Source organism: Lagopus muta, chromosome 1 (genome assembly GCF_023343835.1).
Source record: "Lagopus muta isolate bLagMut1 chromosome 1, bLagMut1 primary, whole genome shotgun sequence".
Classification (NCBI taxonomy): domain Eukaryota; kingdom Metazoa; phylum Chordata; class Aves; order Galliformes; family Phasianidae; genus Lagopus; species Lagopus muta.
Genome location: NC_064433.1, coordinates 135,111,838 through 135,130,315, shown reverse-complemented (window position 1 = coordinate 135,130,315; position 18,478 = coordinate 135,111,838). Strand labels below are relative to the sequence as shown.

Below are 18,478 nucleotides of genomic sequence, written 5' to 3'. Positions count from 1 at the left end.
TATGTTATAAAAATCCATAATAGCTACATAATTTTACATCGGATGACAAAAAAAAAAACCTAAATCTCCTGAATGTCAACAAATTTAATGCAGGCTGGGCTTCCTGCTGGGAAAAAAGGAGCCACTGTTGCTCCTCTGTTGGTTCCCCTAATCGCAAAGCTGTCCCACAAACAAGAGCCTGCAACCACATCTATGCTCCAGACCCTTGTCTCAGCCTGGCAAACCAGCAGCTTGGTGCTACTGCCTCAGAATGCCAAATTCATAGAATCACAGAATGGCCTGGGTTGAAAAGGACCTCAGTGATCATCTAATTTCAACCCTCCCGCTATGTGCAGGGTCGCCAGGCTGCCCAGAGCCACATCCAGCCTGGCCTTGAATGCCTCCAGGGATGGGGCATCCACAGCCTCCTTGGGCAACCTGTTCCAGTGCTCCAACACCCTCTGTGTGAAAAACTTCCTCCTAACCCAGCATGGCATCAAATGGGGCTCAGTGACATAATTTAATGGTGAATGACATCAGAGGATCTGGATGCAGGGTGGGAAATGGGAGGCTTTTCTCTGAAAAAGAAAAATCATAGCTGGTAGAGATGACAACAGAGAATTCATTCCAGGGCTACAAGTCTGTAAGTTACCGCAGGGACTGTCTTGGCTCCAGGAGTTATTTTTTTCCTGAGAAACCTGAAAGAGTTCTTCAGTGTCCCAGTGACCAGGAAATCAGCCAAAAGAACAAGCTCCACAGGCCCTCAGATTATTTTAAACAATTAACAATAAGCCTCTATTCTTTGATATAATTATAGAAATCGCACTTCTTTGATACGTGATGGCAAACAAGCATGTTGAAGGGGTAAAAGGAGGTAGGGCTGGTTTTTTGTTTTGTTTTGTTTTGTTTTCCAGGAAGATAAGTACTTTTCTAAATAACACATACCCCAAGGATCATATTTATGCAACCGTTTCAATAATAAAAAAAAAAGACTTGATTGTTATTTTTTTTAAAGTCCACTATAATCCACCGACAATAAAAGATGAAAGAAACCTACAGGAAACCAGGGTTTAATCAAAACACTTAATCAGCAACAGGTTCCTTATTGGAACCATCAACTTGAGCATGCTATGGTTTCTCCTGCTTTTTTTATCCCTCCACCAGTGCTTGCTGAATGGGCCACCAGCAGCATCCTCCCTCGCTGCTCTCCCACCACAGCTACACTCAACCACCAAGGGTGGAAACGTTCTTTATTCTCCTTATTCGCTCCTCCAAATTTAAACATTTGGCCTTGGGTTAAATTAAATGGTTTCAAAAAAGAATAACAAAAGAAATCCAATCTCACGATCCCTGCCTGACCCCAGTAAGAGGCCAGAGCTGAGAGCCCACCGCCCACTCACAGTGCAGCAGAAGCCAAGTGAGGGTCAGCTCATACCATAGCACAGCACAGATGGGTATAATGGGCTTTTAATTACTTCCTTCCTTTTAAAACCATTTATTTATTTATTTTCAAAAGCTGGAAAATAGCTACTGGTATTTTCTTACACCTTTTTTTTTTTTTTAAATATACTTGGCAGATATCAAAGAGCTACAAAATTTGGATGCAGCTGACATTAAACATTCACTTCGATAGTTACATTTTTGAGAGAAAAAAAAAAAAGCCTTTAAAGGCTTTACTTCCACTTGTTTGTAAGTTTCCTAAATTATCAGCATATTTCCCTAGGCTTTTCTGACAGCAATATCCATATTCTTGTAGCCAAAGAAATACTGGAAACTCTGGAAACATCCAACTATGTACAAACATTTAAAGCTGAGAGAACATAACACAAAACAAATACCTCTGAAGTGAACATCTCCAGATGTTTGAACACATTATTTTTTATATATGGAGATATATATATATCATATGACTCAGCCATAGAAAACCAAAAGAATGTTCTCATTTCCTGAGGCTGGCTAACAAAAAAGAAAAAATGAGAATGAAGGAACTAAGATTTCGGAAGTCAGCTTTTTCTCAGTAACAGCAGCTTTAAAATTATATCCTTTGATTTCTTTTTAATACGACCAGAGTATTGCCTCTCTCTTGCAACTGCACACACTCACAAAAGGAAGGACAGGAGGCACGAAAACACTGTGTGTGTGTGTGTGTGTGTGTGTGTGTGTGTGTGTAAAATTGCTGCAGACATGCCCCACTTGAGATACAACCACATTCCTTTTTTCCCCGAATATCTCCTATTCACCCCAGCATCACCATTAGTCACAAAAATCAAGGAATCAATCCAGATCAAACCAACCTGGATTTCAATCTACTCCACTCGCAGTACTGCATCCAGCTCTGGGGCCCTCAACACAAGAAAGATGTGGATCTGTTGGAGTGGATCCAGAGGAGGGCTGGAGGGTGATCAGAGAGCTGGAGCATCTCTCATATGAAGAAAAGTTGGAGGAGTTGGGCTTGCTTAGCTTGGAGAAGAGAAGGTTCCAGGGAAATCTCACATCAGCCTTTCAGTTTCTAAAGGGAGCGTATAGAGATTAACTTACTACATTGGCAGACAGTGATAGGACAAGAGGGAATGGTTTCAAACTAAAAGATGGGAGATTTTGATAAGATGTTAGGCAGAAATTCTTTATTCAGAGGGCAGTGAGGCGCTGGCACAGCTGCCCAGAGAAGCTGTGGTGCCCCATCCCTGTAGGCGCTCAAGGCCAGGTAGGATGGGACCCTGGGCAACCTGAGCTGGGGGGGGGCAGCCCTGCCCATGGCAGGGGGATGGAATTATATGATCTTTAAGGTCCCATCCAAGCCATTCTATGTTTCTATGAATATGTCCTACCTACTCCTCTGTTTAGCCATCAGATTCCAGCTGCACCAGCTCCCATGTAACTGCCTCCATGGGAGCACGGCCCTGGCCTACCTCAGGACGACATGTCCAGCTCCTCAGAGCCTGGCAGGCCTGGGGCTGGGAAGCAGTTAACCACAGACAGAGCCTCACCCCACTTACCAGCAGAACCTGGCAAAAACAAGGGACTTAATCTAGCACATGTGTCTGTCTCCCAAGCCACAAAACGCTCCTCTGCTACCGACACAGAAGTTCAGAAGCGGGTGGTTTCCATCTGTGAGCAGAAACACACTCCCGTTTGGAAGCATTTCTCATGCTAGATTGCTTCCCGCAGCAGATCCTGCTCTGCTGATTCAGTCCTGAGCCTGCTGGGCTGCATGCAGTCCTTGCCATGCCTTCCCAAGCCAGTGGACAAGTATGACAAGGATGGGGAGGGCCTACAGCCCTGCCCGCTCCTCAGAGCACATCTGAGGCCATCTCTGGATCACAGAACGGCCTGGGTAGAAAAAGGCCACAACAATCATCTAGTTTCAACCCCCCTGCTATGTGCAGGATGCAGACTTCTTCCCCCATACTAGCCCCACAGCTGCTATGTGCCTGCATGGGACCTGGACTGGAGCCACCCAGGCACTCTGTTGCCTCCCAATTATTTCCTGGTGTTACTCCGCTGCTTTGCCGCAGCCTTTCCCAGTGCCCCTAACCACAGTAAAACAATGCATTAGTACAGAAAACCCTTTCAATTCTAAGCACAACTGCTTCCCCTGACTGCTCAGACCACCCAAGAAACCTTCATAAAGTCATTACACGGTCTTAGTTTCCCCAATTAGCCACAACAACTCCCCACCCATGACATGAGTAATAAATCCCAAGGCTTTAACTAAACTATTCCCACCAGTTTAGGTTTCGGTCAATCAGAAGTCCACCTACAAGTGCGTGCTGCTCACTTCCTCAAACTATTTAATACAAGCAAGGGTTGAAACAATTCTAAATGTAGTGGGGTTGATGTAGGATTCACTTCCTTATTAGATATTTCAGAACTGGATAGTATGTTTTTTTTTTTTTTTTTTTTTGTTTTTTAAAACGAGCTAGGAAGTGATAGAAAAAAATGCTAAGAGCTAGAAATCACCTACAATGTAAGGAACAGCAATTAACATGAAAAATGCAGAGCATAAGGCCTCATCCTGGGTAACAACACATGCACCGTAAGAGAGGTGCTCCAGACCATACTTCCCAGTGCAGCAGGAAGGCAGTTTCAGATGTGGACAAGAGGTCCACATGGCTCACAGAGAGCTCGCCCCTGGACAGACCACCAGTTTTGGGATTTGCTGATGGTCTTCACACCCAGACAGAAATTCATTTAGCTGTCCCGCATGAAGGGTTGTTGAGGCACACAAAACCAGCCAAGCAAATGGCAGTGCCTTGACTTCCTTTTTTCTTTCTATCTATTTAAAAGAACTAAGTAGGCATTTCCAGAAAGATTTTGACACCTCAGGAAGGGGAAGCGCTGAAGTAATTGCAAAGGAGTGTCCTAATTTGCAGAAAAGTATTTCCCTCAGGGGCACAGTCTCCTGCTCTGCTTTCTCCAATTGTCAAGCTGAATTAGGACATTCCCAGCTTTCTTTCATTCTTTCAAAGCGTGTTTCCGCCTCAACACCAGAGCTTGTGCACCAGCCATATCGGCAATGAGCTCTGCAGCACATCAATACAATGACACAGACAGACACTGCCTACATACATGCTATGAAGGGCTCAGACAATGCGTGACTTCAGCTGTCAAAACACAACTGTCGTTCTCATTTTCCTTGTCATCAGCACCTGCTGTCACAGAAAAACTCCATGCAAGTACCTTTCCCACCAACTGGCAAGCTGCTTTTAGCACAGATCACTGCAACTACGTCCCCACAACTGGAAGAAGTAAAAGGCTGCGCCAAAGTATAGATGGAGAAGCCTTTCAGCAAGGATTTGGGGCAAACAGAACACAGATGAATGCGGATGCCGAGCCTAACACACTTAGTGCAAAACCACAATTGCAAGAGCTGAAAAGCTTGCCTTAAGTGCTTTGGTAGTAAATATTTTATTGTCTCTCGAAAAAGAATTTGTTAACTATGCAAGTGATGCTCCACGCGTTATGGGCCATTATCGGTTCTCCTGTCTGGAGCCCGTTCTAAGAACAAAACCGCTGGGTTACAGCTGAGGTTCAACTCCAGTATCACCTACAGCTTCTCATCTCCCTCACCAATGCCTGCCAAAGCCAGCAGCACTACAGAGCACTCACAGGTGTGAGCTTCGCATGAATGAGAGCCGGATATCCAAAGAGTCTACGCCAGTTTGTCAATACAATTATTCTGTGAATAAAGAGGAGCTTGCTTTGTAGGCAAGCAGGCAGTAAAATACTGAACATTTATTACTACAAAGAAAAACTTAGTTTCCATGAGGAAACTACAAATGCTTAAGAGAATAAAAGACACTAAACTGCAAGCTAATGTTTTCTTCTGAATTCCATAAGGAATGTATTCCAGCAATAGCACACCAAGATGAATTCAGCTCAAACAGCTAGAAACGCTGCCCATAGAATGCAGCCTGTGCTCCCCCCACAAAAAAATACCCCCAACAACTCAGGCACTCTCAGCCCACGCACCGTACAACAACAACTCACGTTCAGATGCCGAACGCTGGCTGCTTTTGATTCAATCTACAACGCGGGGACAGCTATAAAGCTGCACACCCCTCGCAGCCGAGCCCCTGCGGTAGCACCCCTGCTCTAAAGGCACTCAGGTTGCAGCAGCAGGTCCTTTGCAATGCAAAAGCAAACGCAGAGGCAGTACACGGAGAACAACAAGCATCCGTCAAAAGAAACAATACCAAAGTTAGAAAGAATAGTAAGGAACCGTGCGCATAGTCTTGCCGGCCAGATGTCTGCTGCTCCTCCGCGCGGGTCTGGAGAGAGGCATCAAGTCAGCCCTTCTCCCTTCTGCCTCCTTGCCCCGGGCCGTGCAGAGCAGCTCCCCGGGAGCGCCGCCCAGCCGTGCCGTGTGCGCACCGCAGCCGGAGCCGAGGCCGGCTCAGCACGAGGCGCTGCCCGCGCCCTGCCCCGTGCGTCCACGTGTCAGCGCCTTAATTTGGGACGGCTCACCTCGAGAAGCATTTACAGCGGGTGAGGCTCCGAGTAATTACAGCAGACTTTGCTTTCTATAAGCCGTCCCTATTAACCTCTCTTTCCCTTAAGGCAACCGTGGCACACGCGAGAAACTCCGCGGAGCTCACCCGGGGCTATTTACCAGCAGCGTTTAACGCGGTAACCTCCCTCGGGAGAGAAGGCTGTAAGGAAGAAGGGCTCCAAACCCACGCTCCAACCGGGGCTCAGCAGAGCACGGGGATAGCATAGGAGCGAAGGAACGCCCGCCGGTCCCACCACCCCCTGTTCCGACCGCCGGGCAGCAAAGCCAGGCTCCCACCCAACGCGCGAACGCCGCTGCCCTACCTGCCGGGCAGCCCCGCCGCCGCCACCCCCAACATCGCGCCGAGCTCCGCCGCAACGGGAGGAGCCGCGCCGGGCGCCGCTAATGGCGCTGCGCGCCCGCCCCCTGCCCGCCCCGCGCTGCCGCCTGAGGGCGCACTCCTCCCGCACCGCCGCCCGGCCCGGCCCGCCTCGCCCCGCCTCGCCTCATCCCGCTGCCCGGTGGGAAGCGCCGCACTGAGGGAAGTCCTCCACCCGTCGCCGCTCAGTGAGTGCGGCTGGCGTTGCGGCGCCATTGGCGCCGCTTTTCAGGACAGAAGATTGCTGTCCAAACCACGCCAGCTATTTTTGCTATGTCTTACGTGTGGTTTCACGGTAGGGTGCGAACTCTGCAGCCCCCAGAGGACAGCGTGCTCGGGGCGTGTGAGGGCAGCGGGCGTCGGCGCAGGCAGGTATGGGCAACTGCGTGCACATGGAGGATAAGTGATGCAGAGCGACTTCTTGCGCAGATAACGACTGGACGAGGGACGATGGTTTTAATCTAAAAGAGGGGAGATTTAGATTAGCTGTTTGGAGGACATTTTGCAATGGGAAGCCAGTGAGGCACTGGGCACAGGCTGCCCAGAGGCTGTAGGGTCTCCTCGTTGGGAATCTCCAGCAGCCGCCTGGCCATGGCTCTGGGCATCCTGCTCTGTGTGCCCTGCTGGAGAGGAAGTGGGCCTGAGGGACACAGAGGGTCCTACCACCGAAAAGCCCCCACTGGCTAAACTTATTCACCTCCCATCTGGCGGCGGGATTGGCTTACATCATCTAACTAGGCAAGTTCTCATTCTGTGCCTGCTAAGGTAACACTACCCCTTTGTTTTTCTTCTTAATCGAGTTTGGGCAGTCTGCCATGTTACCTGCAGGCAGCTTCACGAATGGCTGTAATTAACCCCAGTGTGCCTGTGAGGGGCTGGGAGCTGTCATGTTGCCTAGTTTCTGCTGTAGAGCACAGCTGAGAGCAGCTTGAACAGGGACCTGTGCCCCAGCGTACCTGAGCATGGAGCAGCAAACTGCACAGTGGTAAGCCTTGGAAATAATTAACAGCCTGGGCACATCGGCGAGCACAGCTGGTAGAATCCTTCCTTCAGCAAGAGCATTAGAAGGTGTAATAGCATAGGAATCACACCCTATGCAGCTCTCCAGTGCCTTCAAGAGACAGCAGCTCCGAGCGTGGCCTGCTGACAGTCTGATCTCACAGTGACACCCATAAAGAGCGGAAGAGCCTTCACCAAGCACTGTGCCAAATGCTAAGTACTAGCAGCCCTTGGAAGCGCTGCAACAAGAAAGTCCAGGTGTTTCAGAGGCACTTTACAGCAAGTTTGTGCCTTGGCTTTGGAGGCTGACTCAAATTTTGGTTTTGACTTCCTGTTCATCAGAAATAACAATTCGTAATGACCTTCATTACATGGCATTAAGAGCATTCTGGTATCCTAATTAACTTGTAAAATTCAGCCCAGAGTACTCAAGTAAATAATTCAGTAGGATTCACAAACACACTCAAAAGAAAAAATATCGTTCCCTCCAGTCCTGTGTAATGAAAGGCTATGACTGCTTTCCTCCTACGCAGTTTTTAAAAAGCAAGATGAGCTGCCTGTTTATTGCTGCTCACAGAGCCATCATTAAGGTAGATGCTGGTGTGCCTGGTGTCGGGAGCGCCAGCATCCCCAGGAGGTAAGCGAGGAAATGGAGACAGCAATGCTGAAATGAAGCTTGCTGAGGAAACGTGGCAGAGCAGGGATGTAGGACTCCGTATCTCCAGACCAAGCACCATAATCATGTGATTATCTTTTTATAAAAAATCTCTCCATGCTAAATCAGTTTATTTGAACACGTGTTTATGGTGTCCTGTTTCCAGAGTGCTTTAAACCTTCCATCATTGCTGAAATACTATTGTGTGGTGGTAGGACTGGCAGGGGGACAAATGACAATGTAGGACTTTGAACCATTTAGAATTGTACAATTTATCAGTGTTGGTACCACCGACAATACAAGGCCAATACTGTGAGTTTAGGGAAGGAGTAAGAAAGGAAAGGTTGTGGAGGGATGGAGAAGAGAAAGGCTGAAGGGTCTGCCTGCCTGCCTGGGATGGTATTTTTATGTCAAGTTCCTTCTCATTTCTAAAAATATTTTACAGTTTTGTCATGAAATGAAGAAACTTGAGTAAATATGAGCCCAGGCACTTAAAAACTATCTAATCACTGTGTCTTCTTCACCATCTTCACAGGCTCCCCAGGGCAGTGGGCATGGCCCCCAGCTGCCAGAGTTCAAGGCGCATTTGGACAATGCTATCAGACATACAGTTTGACTTTCGTGTGGCGCTGTGTGGGGCCAGGAGTTGGACTCTGTGATTCCTGTATTCCTTTCCAACTCATTCCATGGTTCTGTGATCTTCATAGCTTCAGCTATAAGGCTTTTTTTGTAGATACTCCTCGTAAGTGCATCTGCCTAGAGAGACGGAAGATGATAAGAAGGTTCTATTTGAGGGCTGCCCAGAGTTCTTTCCAGGCTTACATTTCAGTGTTCCTACTTCAGACAGTGAATATTTGTCTGAACTTTTGCTTTCTCTCAGAACTGTGAAACTGCTGTATCCTTCTTCACATTGTTATGGACCCTGAGGGCCAGAGCAGACCCACGTTTGCTTATACTGATCAATGGATTTCAGCCATCAACAGTGTCAAGTCTTTATATCACACTTTCAAAGCTTTGAGGTATTCAGAGTAGGGGCATCCTTAAGTGTCTTTTGAATAATTTTTCAACACACAGTTTCCAAGGAAATGTTCATAGCAAAACTTTTAATGAATTCACAAGTTACAAATTATTTAGGTTTCAAACTCTAGCTCAGCATTAATTACAGAAAGAAAGAAATTTTGGCCACTCTTTGAGCTCCATAACAATCTTTGCTACCTTTGTACTTAGTATATAATTTGCTCAGAATACTGACAGCTTTGTTTTAGTGATCACCCTGACCTCCTTGTGAAAGCAAAGGCAAATTACTGCTTCTTGCATTTTAGCTGTGCCTGGCATATTTGGCTCCATCTTCCAAATATGGAGCCAAATATGGAAGATGGAAAGAGGTTGTGCAGGAACGAGGACTGATAACATCTGATAACTGCTGATAACATCTATTTGATGCAACCAGTTAGAAATACAGACACCTATCAGCAGTCCAACATCTGCTCCATGGTAAAAGTCCTGCAGTGGGAGTCACGAGTCACACATCTTTCTATTGGTGCATTTAGAACATCTGTTGCTTTGTATGGTGGCTTGAATGTTTTTACTAATGGCATTATTTGGAGGTGCTTTAAAGAAAGGATGAAGCTCAAGAGTCAAGAAGGACTGAAATCAGCCAAATAGCTCGGAATAACTGGAGAGGAAACAAGTTACAACCCAATCTAATTGAAGAATGTCATTTTTTGTTTTTTAAACTGTTTGTCCGTGCAGTTTCTGTTCTCCACAGAATCTCTCAATATCTCTCAGTAGGTTTCCTCTTTTTTCTCAAAATTTTCCTGCAAGAAAAGTTTGATATATGCACTGTTCCCCAGCTGTGTGCAAATGATTGGTTTGAGCAGTTTCCAAGAGCAAGGCTGGTGGAGAAGGTTGATGTGGACCCAACAACAGGAGCTGCTGAAGTCTCAGTTGCTTCCACTTGCTTTCATCCCGTTTGCAGGAGTCCACAGGCCTCTGCCTGAGGTGCTGCATGATCACCCCTTTGTGCCCCTGCAGGAGTGCAGTGGCTTTGGCCACAGGTTTAAGTAATTCATGTGGATCTCTTAAACATTAACTAGTCTATATAAATATTTAGCTACTAAAAGTCCGAATGATATGACAGGCCTTCTCCTTTGCCAGAAGTAATGCTGAGTGTCAGCAGCTTGACTCCACAAGAGGGAACAAGGAGAGTAAAGCAGCACTTAAGGTAAAAGCCTTTTCCTGGAGTTGTGTAACATTTTCCATGGATTTTATTTTTGAGATGTTTTGCAAGCTATGAATTGCAAGAGATCCAAGAACTAATATGTGCATCCACTTACAAAAAGGCCTGAGTGTTCTCAGAACAATCTTCGATTTTCAAGCAATTAAGCTTTCAGATGAGACAGTAAAAAAAAAAACACCTTAAATCCTAAACTCAGCTGCAGCTGCTATCCAATAACTATCAATTTATAACACTTTCAGATGCCTTTACAGGAGGATTTTGGGGCTGTACCCAAAATAGCACGCTGCTTTGTACACTGATTACCTTAGATTCTTAAGAAGCCTACAGGCATTCAACTGACAGCAGAAAGAATAAATGATTTGTAGAGATACCAAAGAGGATTTGACTATTGAAGCAGTAACTAACTGATGTCTATTTTTCCATTTTGCTTTATGCTATCTTCATTGTACAATCCAGCCCATGTCATTTCACATTTTGATCATTTTCACTCATAGGAAGGATGGATTTGTTTGGCCTTTTTTTCCAGAAAAAGGCATCAAGGGACCTAGTTTTTGATCTATGGGGACATGTAGCTTTGGCCTATACTAAACCAAATCTGTTGAAAAGAGGTACTCTGTACTGTGGCCATTCTTCCATGAAAAAGCTTAGGAATGCTGTTATCGTACTAGGAAAGTTAGAAGAACCTTTGAGTGCATTTGGTGTACAGACATCAAGACTGAGCTGTGTTTAACAACTGAGTTTGCTTTTGCTGTTGTGAGACAGTTTCATTTCCATGGCTTTGTTAACAAATCTAAAACAGAAAATGAAGTTGAGCAATTCAAAACCAACAGTAGAATGGAGACTATTTACACTGCAGCAAAGAGAACATGAGATTAGAAATAGTCCAACTGAGACATCCATTCCTTTGCTAATCTGTAGACTTTGGCCCCCAGAAGTCTCACCTTCTGAAATGAAAGGTTTGTGGAACAGCAGTAAGGCTCCTACAGCATAGGTCAACTCAATCTAAACTGCAATGAGGACTCAGAAATGAAAGGCAGAAATTGAAAACAAAAACATTCTTTTGATTCTGTAACATGCAGAGGAAAGACTTTTAGGCATCACAGCGTAGCCTGCTTTCAACAAAACAGTTTTCAGAGAAGTATTCTCTGGATTTGTAAAAAAGAGGGAGAAGAGCATAGTTTATGCCTGCAGCTGGGACATTGCCTCTAGTTTTATATCTGTCATGTCCTAAGATGAAAGAGGTACACAGGCAGCATGTTCACAGATGAAGTGTGACTCAACACAGCCAGAGCATGCCCCAGCACCAGAGCAAAGATATGATTATCTTTCTCTTTGGTAGCAGTTATTGGGCTATAAAGCTAAATAAATCTTCAAAAGCAGTGGGCACAAGAAAGCCAAGTGCATTATTACTCCTATTCCCCAAACAAAAAAGGCCAGTACAGTGCATGAGGTAGGCATCAGGTAAGCTAGTTTCAGTCCAGCACAAGTCTTCTGGTGGTTTCCCATTTTCCTTCATAAGCAAGAGAAAGAAAGCCCATGACCACAAGGTGCGGGGAACTTCGTCTTCTTCACATAGCAGAGAACTGTGAGCCTCACTGCTGGAAGAAGCACTGAGTTGCTCCACAGACACCAGCCACTGCATGGCTCATCTCCATTACTTTGGCATCAGCAAGGCACCATTACCAATTTGGTAGTGGCTCTGTGCAAACCCATAGCCACTCATGATCTCAGAGCTGCGTAACACTGATCTCTACCTTACTTGGTGCTAACTGGCCCTCCGTCCCTTCTCCGTCCCCCCTCCCCAGTATTTCAGCCAGTATTGCTTCCAGCTTTTAAAATATGGAATATGGAACACTTCTCATGAAATGGTGGATGTATTCTTTATTCTTGTGGTTTCTCAGCCTTTGGTTTGTGCTGAGGCAAGACTGAAGGCATTTACTGAATGGTGGTTCAAGCTGTCCTCATTTTCCACTTAGCAGTTCTGCCCAGGACTTCAGTAATCGTCCTATCTTCGGAAAATTATTGCATCCTACATTTTGTTCCATTTAACAGTATCTTTCCATCTTCCAGAGAAGGAACTTGAACAAAACCAATGGAAGAGGTGTCCTTTGACTTCACTGGCAGCAATAAGGCAAATGCAGTAAGAAAGCTGGATGCATAGCTCAGCTAGAGGAGAAGCACATTGAAACAGCAGGGATATTGTGAAGGCCAAGGTACCAGCAGCTTCAGTATCCTGCATAGAAAGGGTACTCCTTGTGTGTTTTGGCCCTGAAAGAAATAAAAAGGGTTCTTTTCATGACTAAAGTAAATCTTAAATAGAGATGCATTTGACACATGAAAGAGCCATCATGGGGTGACTCAATGGGGCAACCTGATCCACAAACAGGAACGTTGGAACTAGATGATCATAAAGGGCCCTTCCAACCCAAGCCTTCAGTGACTCTATGAATCTCTTGACCGTAAGATGTGCCTTCTCGTCTATGCAAGACAGTATTCTATTCAGTTCTGCTTGAAAAGTAGCCAAATTAGTTTTTCTCTTCCCTTAAGCACATATGCAGCATCTGAAAATTGTTTGGCTTACAAATTGATCTTAAATTTCAGGCTTCCTTTTTTTGACTCTTATGTCCATTTGTTCTTAGGTTGACTTCTTTTCACACCTTGATTTTTATTTATTTTTTAAAAAAGAATAAAAATCACCTTTTTCATTTTCCCCTTTCATCAATCCAGAAATATCCATCACTATTACTGTGTTACAAAGTAGAGACCACAGTACCCACAGCTACTGTACCAGACCTTCTCTTGAATACTACAGTAAGCATCCCCGTGTTTTTTCTACCTTGCACCCAAGTAGTATTTTCTCAGCTAAGAACAGGCATTCAGAGAAAAAGAAAGGCACGCTGTTGCATAAGGATGAAATTTATTGAAGCAGTGGCCACATGAAAAAGGCAGCACAGTCATGTTTCCAACCAAAACATTTATCTATTCAAACTAGTGATTCTGAAATTACTACAACAAACATTTTTACCTCTTCATGCATTTGGTTTTTCAACTTATGGGTGTTAACTGCTATTTGCAAGGCTCTGTTGGGAGATATTTTCACAGAACTAGTAATAGTGGAGCTATCACATAGTTAAGGATTTATGGTGCTCTAGGTGAAGCCAAGGCAAAAGCTGGAGGAGAGGTGGGTAAGCTGCCTTCCAAGGCAGTTATTAGAAACTAATAAGGTCTGTTAGGTATCTTCCCCAACTACTTCAGGATTTCTATTATCAAAGCACAACGACGGAGGGAAACAGAGAAAAGAAGATCTAACTTCAGAAAAATATTCTAACCATATATTCTTCTGTTATACTTTGGGAAAGAGGGGTCAGGTCAGGAAAGAAAACCAATTCAGTTCTCCCATGTACCACTCTAACACTGGCTCCCCCTGGCCATTCCTGAGCCCTTAATCCAACTGGGCACACCTACACCGCAGCCTTACAGATTCTGGTCTTCCTGTGTTCCAGACAGAGCACATTTGGCTTGCACAGACGGGGCTCTGTTCTGTCAAAAAAAGAATGCAGAAGGCACATCCATAACCCGTTTTTAAGCCCATGTAGGTAGTTAAAAATGCAGCTACAGTGCACATAAAGTCCTAGAAACTCAGAATTATTCTTTTTTTTTTGTTTTGTTATTAAGTCCCTATATATACTCTGCCTAGTGACAATATAGTCTCATGTTTATATTATTCCTTTCCATCCTGAAGGTAGGGCTGAAGGCAGGCAGATAGAAGAATAAAATTTGGTCCTAAGCTCATGAAATCTTTGGGCAGGGGCTGCAATTTCTGGGAAATATTCCAACAAATACGGCAGAAGGGGGAAACAAGGGGGAGACAAGGGGGAAACAAGGAAAGAAATAGAACCAGAAAGCAAAGTCAGCACAGTGCTCCTCCAAAAAAAGAGCACCAGTATGTCAAGAAGCAGCAGTACTAGTTACCATTTTAAACTGCTTTCTGAAAGCAAATCACAGCCACGATGCTGTAATGTTACAAATGCAAATTCATGACATATAAAAACTTTACTATGCAAAATAATCCTGTGTCCAGTCCATACTCTTCTAACGCCATTTACTGCAAGTGCACATTAAACCTTGATATATCTACTTACATCAGTTTTTTGCCACCGAGGTTAAGTTCTGGCAATCTTTGCATCATAGCACAACTTAGTAGCAGTTACTAAAATATTTTTAACATTAAGACCTTAATCTTCCATTAATAAAATATATATATATAGTGATGCAGGAGGTGTCCACTACATTCATAAAGACAATGCTTGAGTTTTACTAAGATCAGTAAGTGTGCAACTCGGACCTGGAAAAAGAAGTCACTAAGCAAATGGTACTTAGTACAGCCAAAGATAAGTTGTTTGCATGCATTTATTCACAGTTCACAATGTTAAATCTACAGTTCTGAAATATGTGCATTTAAAAAAGGAACTGGTCACAGATCTCTGGAGGCAGTTGAGCAGACATTGTGCAGAAGGGACTAATTCAGGTCAGCTGCAAACTCAGTTTGAACTAAGCTTAAAAAAAAAAAGAAGTCACTCATGCTTCTGTTGTTAAAATCACAGCAGGAGAATGACTTACACACATTTTTATGTGTATCTGAGCTCTCTCCCCTAGCTCTGCTCTAGCATTCTTTAGAGTGACATTAACAAAATCCAGCTGCAAACAAGAGTTAGTATTAAGCAGAGATCTGGAGCAAATCACAAATGTTGAAGGTATCATTTCAGTAACACATGTAGCCTCATGCTTGCTTTCTGCATCTCCAAACTACAGATGCCCTATGCTATTGGCTACCAGTTCTGTGATCTGAAAGTCCACACAGGGCGTTTTCACTGGTAGCACAAACCATGAAGATTCCAGTTAGAACATATAATGGAAGAAAAATAAATTGTGCTCAAGACTGTGGAATTAAAATAGCTGAAGTCTGTTGAATGTCAGTTGTTTGTCAGTTGGAAATACATACCAACAGCAAAAAACAATGATAATAAACTGTTCAGTAACTGCTTTTACTAACAGTGCATGCTGACTTTCTGTTCTTGAATCCAGATAAATTTCAGCCCCAAGTGAGGTAATATTAAAGGAATGAGCATCAATCTGCAGGGCCTCAACTAAGATGGGCAGGAAAGAAAGAATACTATTTAGAATTGATATGTACAACAGGAAAGGATTCAATGTAAAACTGTGGGAGAGGGCATACTGGGGAAAAAAAACAAACTCCAAAACATCTGTAGTTGAAAGGTAAGCAGGGTAAAGAAATGACATGTAAGCACTTCAGCAATTTACAAATAAATTAAGATAGTGAAAGGCAGCATGGCCTAGAAGGGGGAAAAAAACAAAAAGGTGTTGGGTTGATAACAGGAGAAATAGCTCAGAGATTTTTTTTCTGGAAAACAACAACAAAGGAAAAAAAACAACAAAACCCTAAGAGACTGGAACAGAGATTAAATCATCTGTACAAAAGATTTGTGCAAATGTAGTGTGCAAACAGAAGTGACACAAGAATGTCACGTCTTCAATCTTCAGGACATTTAAAATGTACACCTACTGGTGGAAGCTCTGTCCTTTTCTTTCAAATGTTACCACAAGGGCTCTGATGTACAAACTCATGATTCCTCCTTTAGTATCTTCTATATGACTAAGTACAGGTAGAGCCTTTTCATTTAAGTACAGGCATCATTACAGTAGTGTAACATTGCTTCCTGGTCTTGAACACACACACATCCAACCTCAGGTTTAAAAGCTGTATCTTAAGTTCTTTCTCCTAAAACTTCAGCTCATTTATGACCACTGGTTCTCGGGGTGCTATCCCAAGACTTCCAAAAATGCCATTAATCACCTCTACAGTACCATGCCATAGATGTGCCAAACGTTGTATTTTATATAATTTTAGGCTCTTTTAAGTTCTGTGGGCCGCTGCCTTCATATTTTCTGTCGAGCAATTCTGAAAAACATAACTAAGACTAAAAATTTAGTCAAAACAGAAAATCCCTCTTCTGCTCACAACTGACCTTACATTTTGTAAGCATCACCAGAGAGGAAATAACTCGTAATTCCTTCAACATGCATGAACCATATAGGCTAGCGAGCTGACAAAAATTTGTGAGGAACTGTAAACACTTCAAAATGCTTTATGTCTAGGTATTCCAGTAGCTATATTAAATCAACTTTTTCTTCAAATCAGCATTAAAAGACCTGTCACAAGTGTGTCAGATTCTGTTTTAAGCAATTTGCAATTAGCTTGTTGCTTCTCATTACATGTCTTGTCATCAGCTTTGACAAGAAGTTCTCTGCTGTCAGAATGCGATACAGAATAGTCTTTCAGAGCTGATGAGGTGTTCTTCCTTCAGAAGAAACTAAAAAGCTGAAAATGATACACAGAAACAAAACCCCAGAGTTCAACATTGAAATACCAGTGGATTGTTCTTCTACTTTAGGATTTCTCTTTTTGTAATGGTGGAATGCATTTAAAGATGCAGCGCTTCCACTATCTCATCGAAGTCCAGACCAGCTGTGAAGGTACGAAGCCCACCCAGAGGGCCGTGAGGAACTCTCTTCCTCACCTGGAGGAGGAGAAATACATTCTGTAAGTTTATGAGGCTACACGTTACACAATTTGGAAACCTGATCTTCATTTTTCCTTCCTCTGTCAAGTTTTCAAACACTGTTCTTCTCAATTTGATGAAGAGGTAACATTCAGTACTTACACTTTGCAAAAGATGTGGACTTTAATCACCCAGTACACTTTAATGAAACCATTTCATCATCTTCCTTAAGAAAAATCCAGCCAGTGCTGATTAGAATGCCAAAAAGCATTGAGATGCTATAGGCTCAGTTTACATATAATTTTTCCAAATGCAACATTTATCATGGGATGGATTACGTTGTCACTTACTCATGTGCTTTTCTTCACTAGTTTAAAATGCTTATATACACACACACTGTACTTCTTATTCTTTAAGTAATTCTTAAATCAAGTATGCTAATGAAGTACTAGAAACTAGCTCGTTATTTACATAACTTAACAAGATCGTATCTTTAAAAGGAATAGTAAAGGGACAAACAAGGCATCAGAGTATTTAAAGAGTAGCCAGAACGTTATTATACATTATTACAGCTCTTGGGTTTATTTCTTTCAAAGGCTCAACTATTCCTCCTTCCTCCCCTAGTTCCAAAGGTTCTTAATCAGAAAGCATATTTTGCTGAAAAGGTTTTTTTAAAGCTAATTTATTGAAACTAATATTAGGTCTGCAGTAATGCCTTGAGAGGACCATTTTAATTAACTTTTTAAAACATCTGCCAAGAAAATCATTCATTTTTTATGGGAACCTCTATTTTAAGACCACTTTGACAGAAATCTTTACTAAAACATATGAACACATTACATTACAACTTACTGTCATTTTCTAAAATGTGCCAGAACCCCACCTACCTTGGGCAATTGCAACCAGCTTCCCTTTCTCTTCAGGGCTAAGTTGCAACATGGTGTCTATTACTGGCAGCAGCCTTTCTCTTTCACTTCCTGATTTTAGGAATATGAACTGCAACAGAACATTCTTTAAATATTCTAGATTAGCCACAGACTTTTCTCTCTCCTGGTTTCGTTCCAGTCTTCTTATTTCACTTTTAAGAAGCTGCAGGTGACAAGGAAAAAAATAAATTAATAAAAGACCACGCAATGTTTTTTTGCATCATGAGACAAACACTTGAAGAAAGGTATTTTGAAGAACTAAAAGGAAAATTATGCAGCTTGCTTGAAAAAGTATAGCATATGTGTAATGAAGTATTCAAAGCTAGGCTGGATGGGCCTTTGAGCAACCTGGTCTAGTGGTAGGTGACCCTACCAACAGGAGGTTGGAAGAAGGTGATCTTAAATCACAGAATCACAGAATCACCCGGGTTGGAAGGGACCCCAAGGATCATGTAGTTCCAACCCCCCTGCCTAGCAGGGCCACCAAACATACACATTCAGATCAGGTTGCCCAGGACCCCGTCCAACCTGGCCTTAAACACGTCCAAGGACGGGGCATCCACAACCTCCCTGGGCAGCCCGTTCCAGGGCCTAACCACTCTTCTAGTAAAGAACTTCCCCCTAACATCCAACCTAAATCTCTCCTTCAACTTGGATCCATTTCCCCTAGTCCTGCTATTGTCAGCCCTTTTGAAGAGTTTACTCCCCTCCTGGGTGTAGGTTCCCTT

At 43.5% G+C, this 18,478-nt stretch overlaps 2 protein-coding genes and 1 long non-coding RNA gene across 5 annotated transcripts in view; 1 reads left to right on the top strand and 2 right to left on the bottom strand.

Moving 5' to 3' along the window:
- Positions 1 to 6,426, bottom strand: part of LIMS1 (LIM zinc finger domain containing 1) — a 66,436-nt gene extending 60,010 nt beyond the window's left edge. Inside the window, exon 1 of one of the 3 annotated variants that reach the window (XM_048936030.1) lies at positions 6,295 to 6,426. In XM_048936030.1, the coding sequence (XP_048791987.1) occupies positions 6,295 to 6,329 (35 nt within the window). In that variant the 5' untranslated portion in view covers positions 6,330 to 6,426. Of the gene's footprint in view, positions 1 to 5,675; positions 5,818 to 6,294 lie in introns of those variants that run through there. The other 2 variants (XM_048936039.1, XM_048936048.1) reach the window with 2 other exon arrangements.
- Positions 6,427 to 6,501: 75 nt separating this feature from the next.
- LOC125689204 (uncharacterized) lies at positions 6,502 to 14,823 on the top strand. The gene is made up of 2 exons (XR_007375120.1): positions 6,502 to 6,722; positions 8,540 to 14,823. It is a non-coding gene; the product is annotated as an uncharacterized LOC125689204 (long non-coding RNA).
- Positions 13,151 to 18,478, bottom strand: part of GCC2 (GRIP and coiled-coil domain containing 2) — a 31,525-nt gene continuing 26,197 nt past the window's right edge. The window contains exons 22-23 of the mRNA XM_048935965.1: positions 17,712 to 17,913; positions 13,151 to 16,842 (exon numbers count right to left, since the gene is read on the bottom strand). Of these exons, the coding sequence (XP_048791922.1) occupies positions 16,772 to 16,842; positions 17,712 to 17,913 (273 nt within the window). The 3' untranslated portion in view covers positions 13,151 to 16,771. The remainder of the gene's footprint in view (positions 16,843 to 17,711; positions 17,914 to 18,478) is intronic.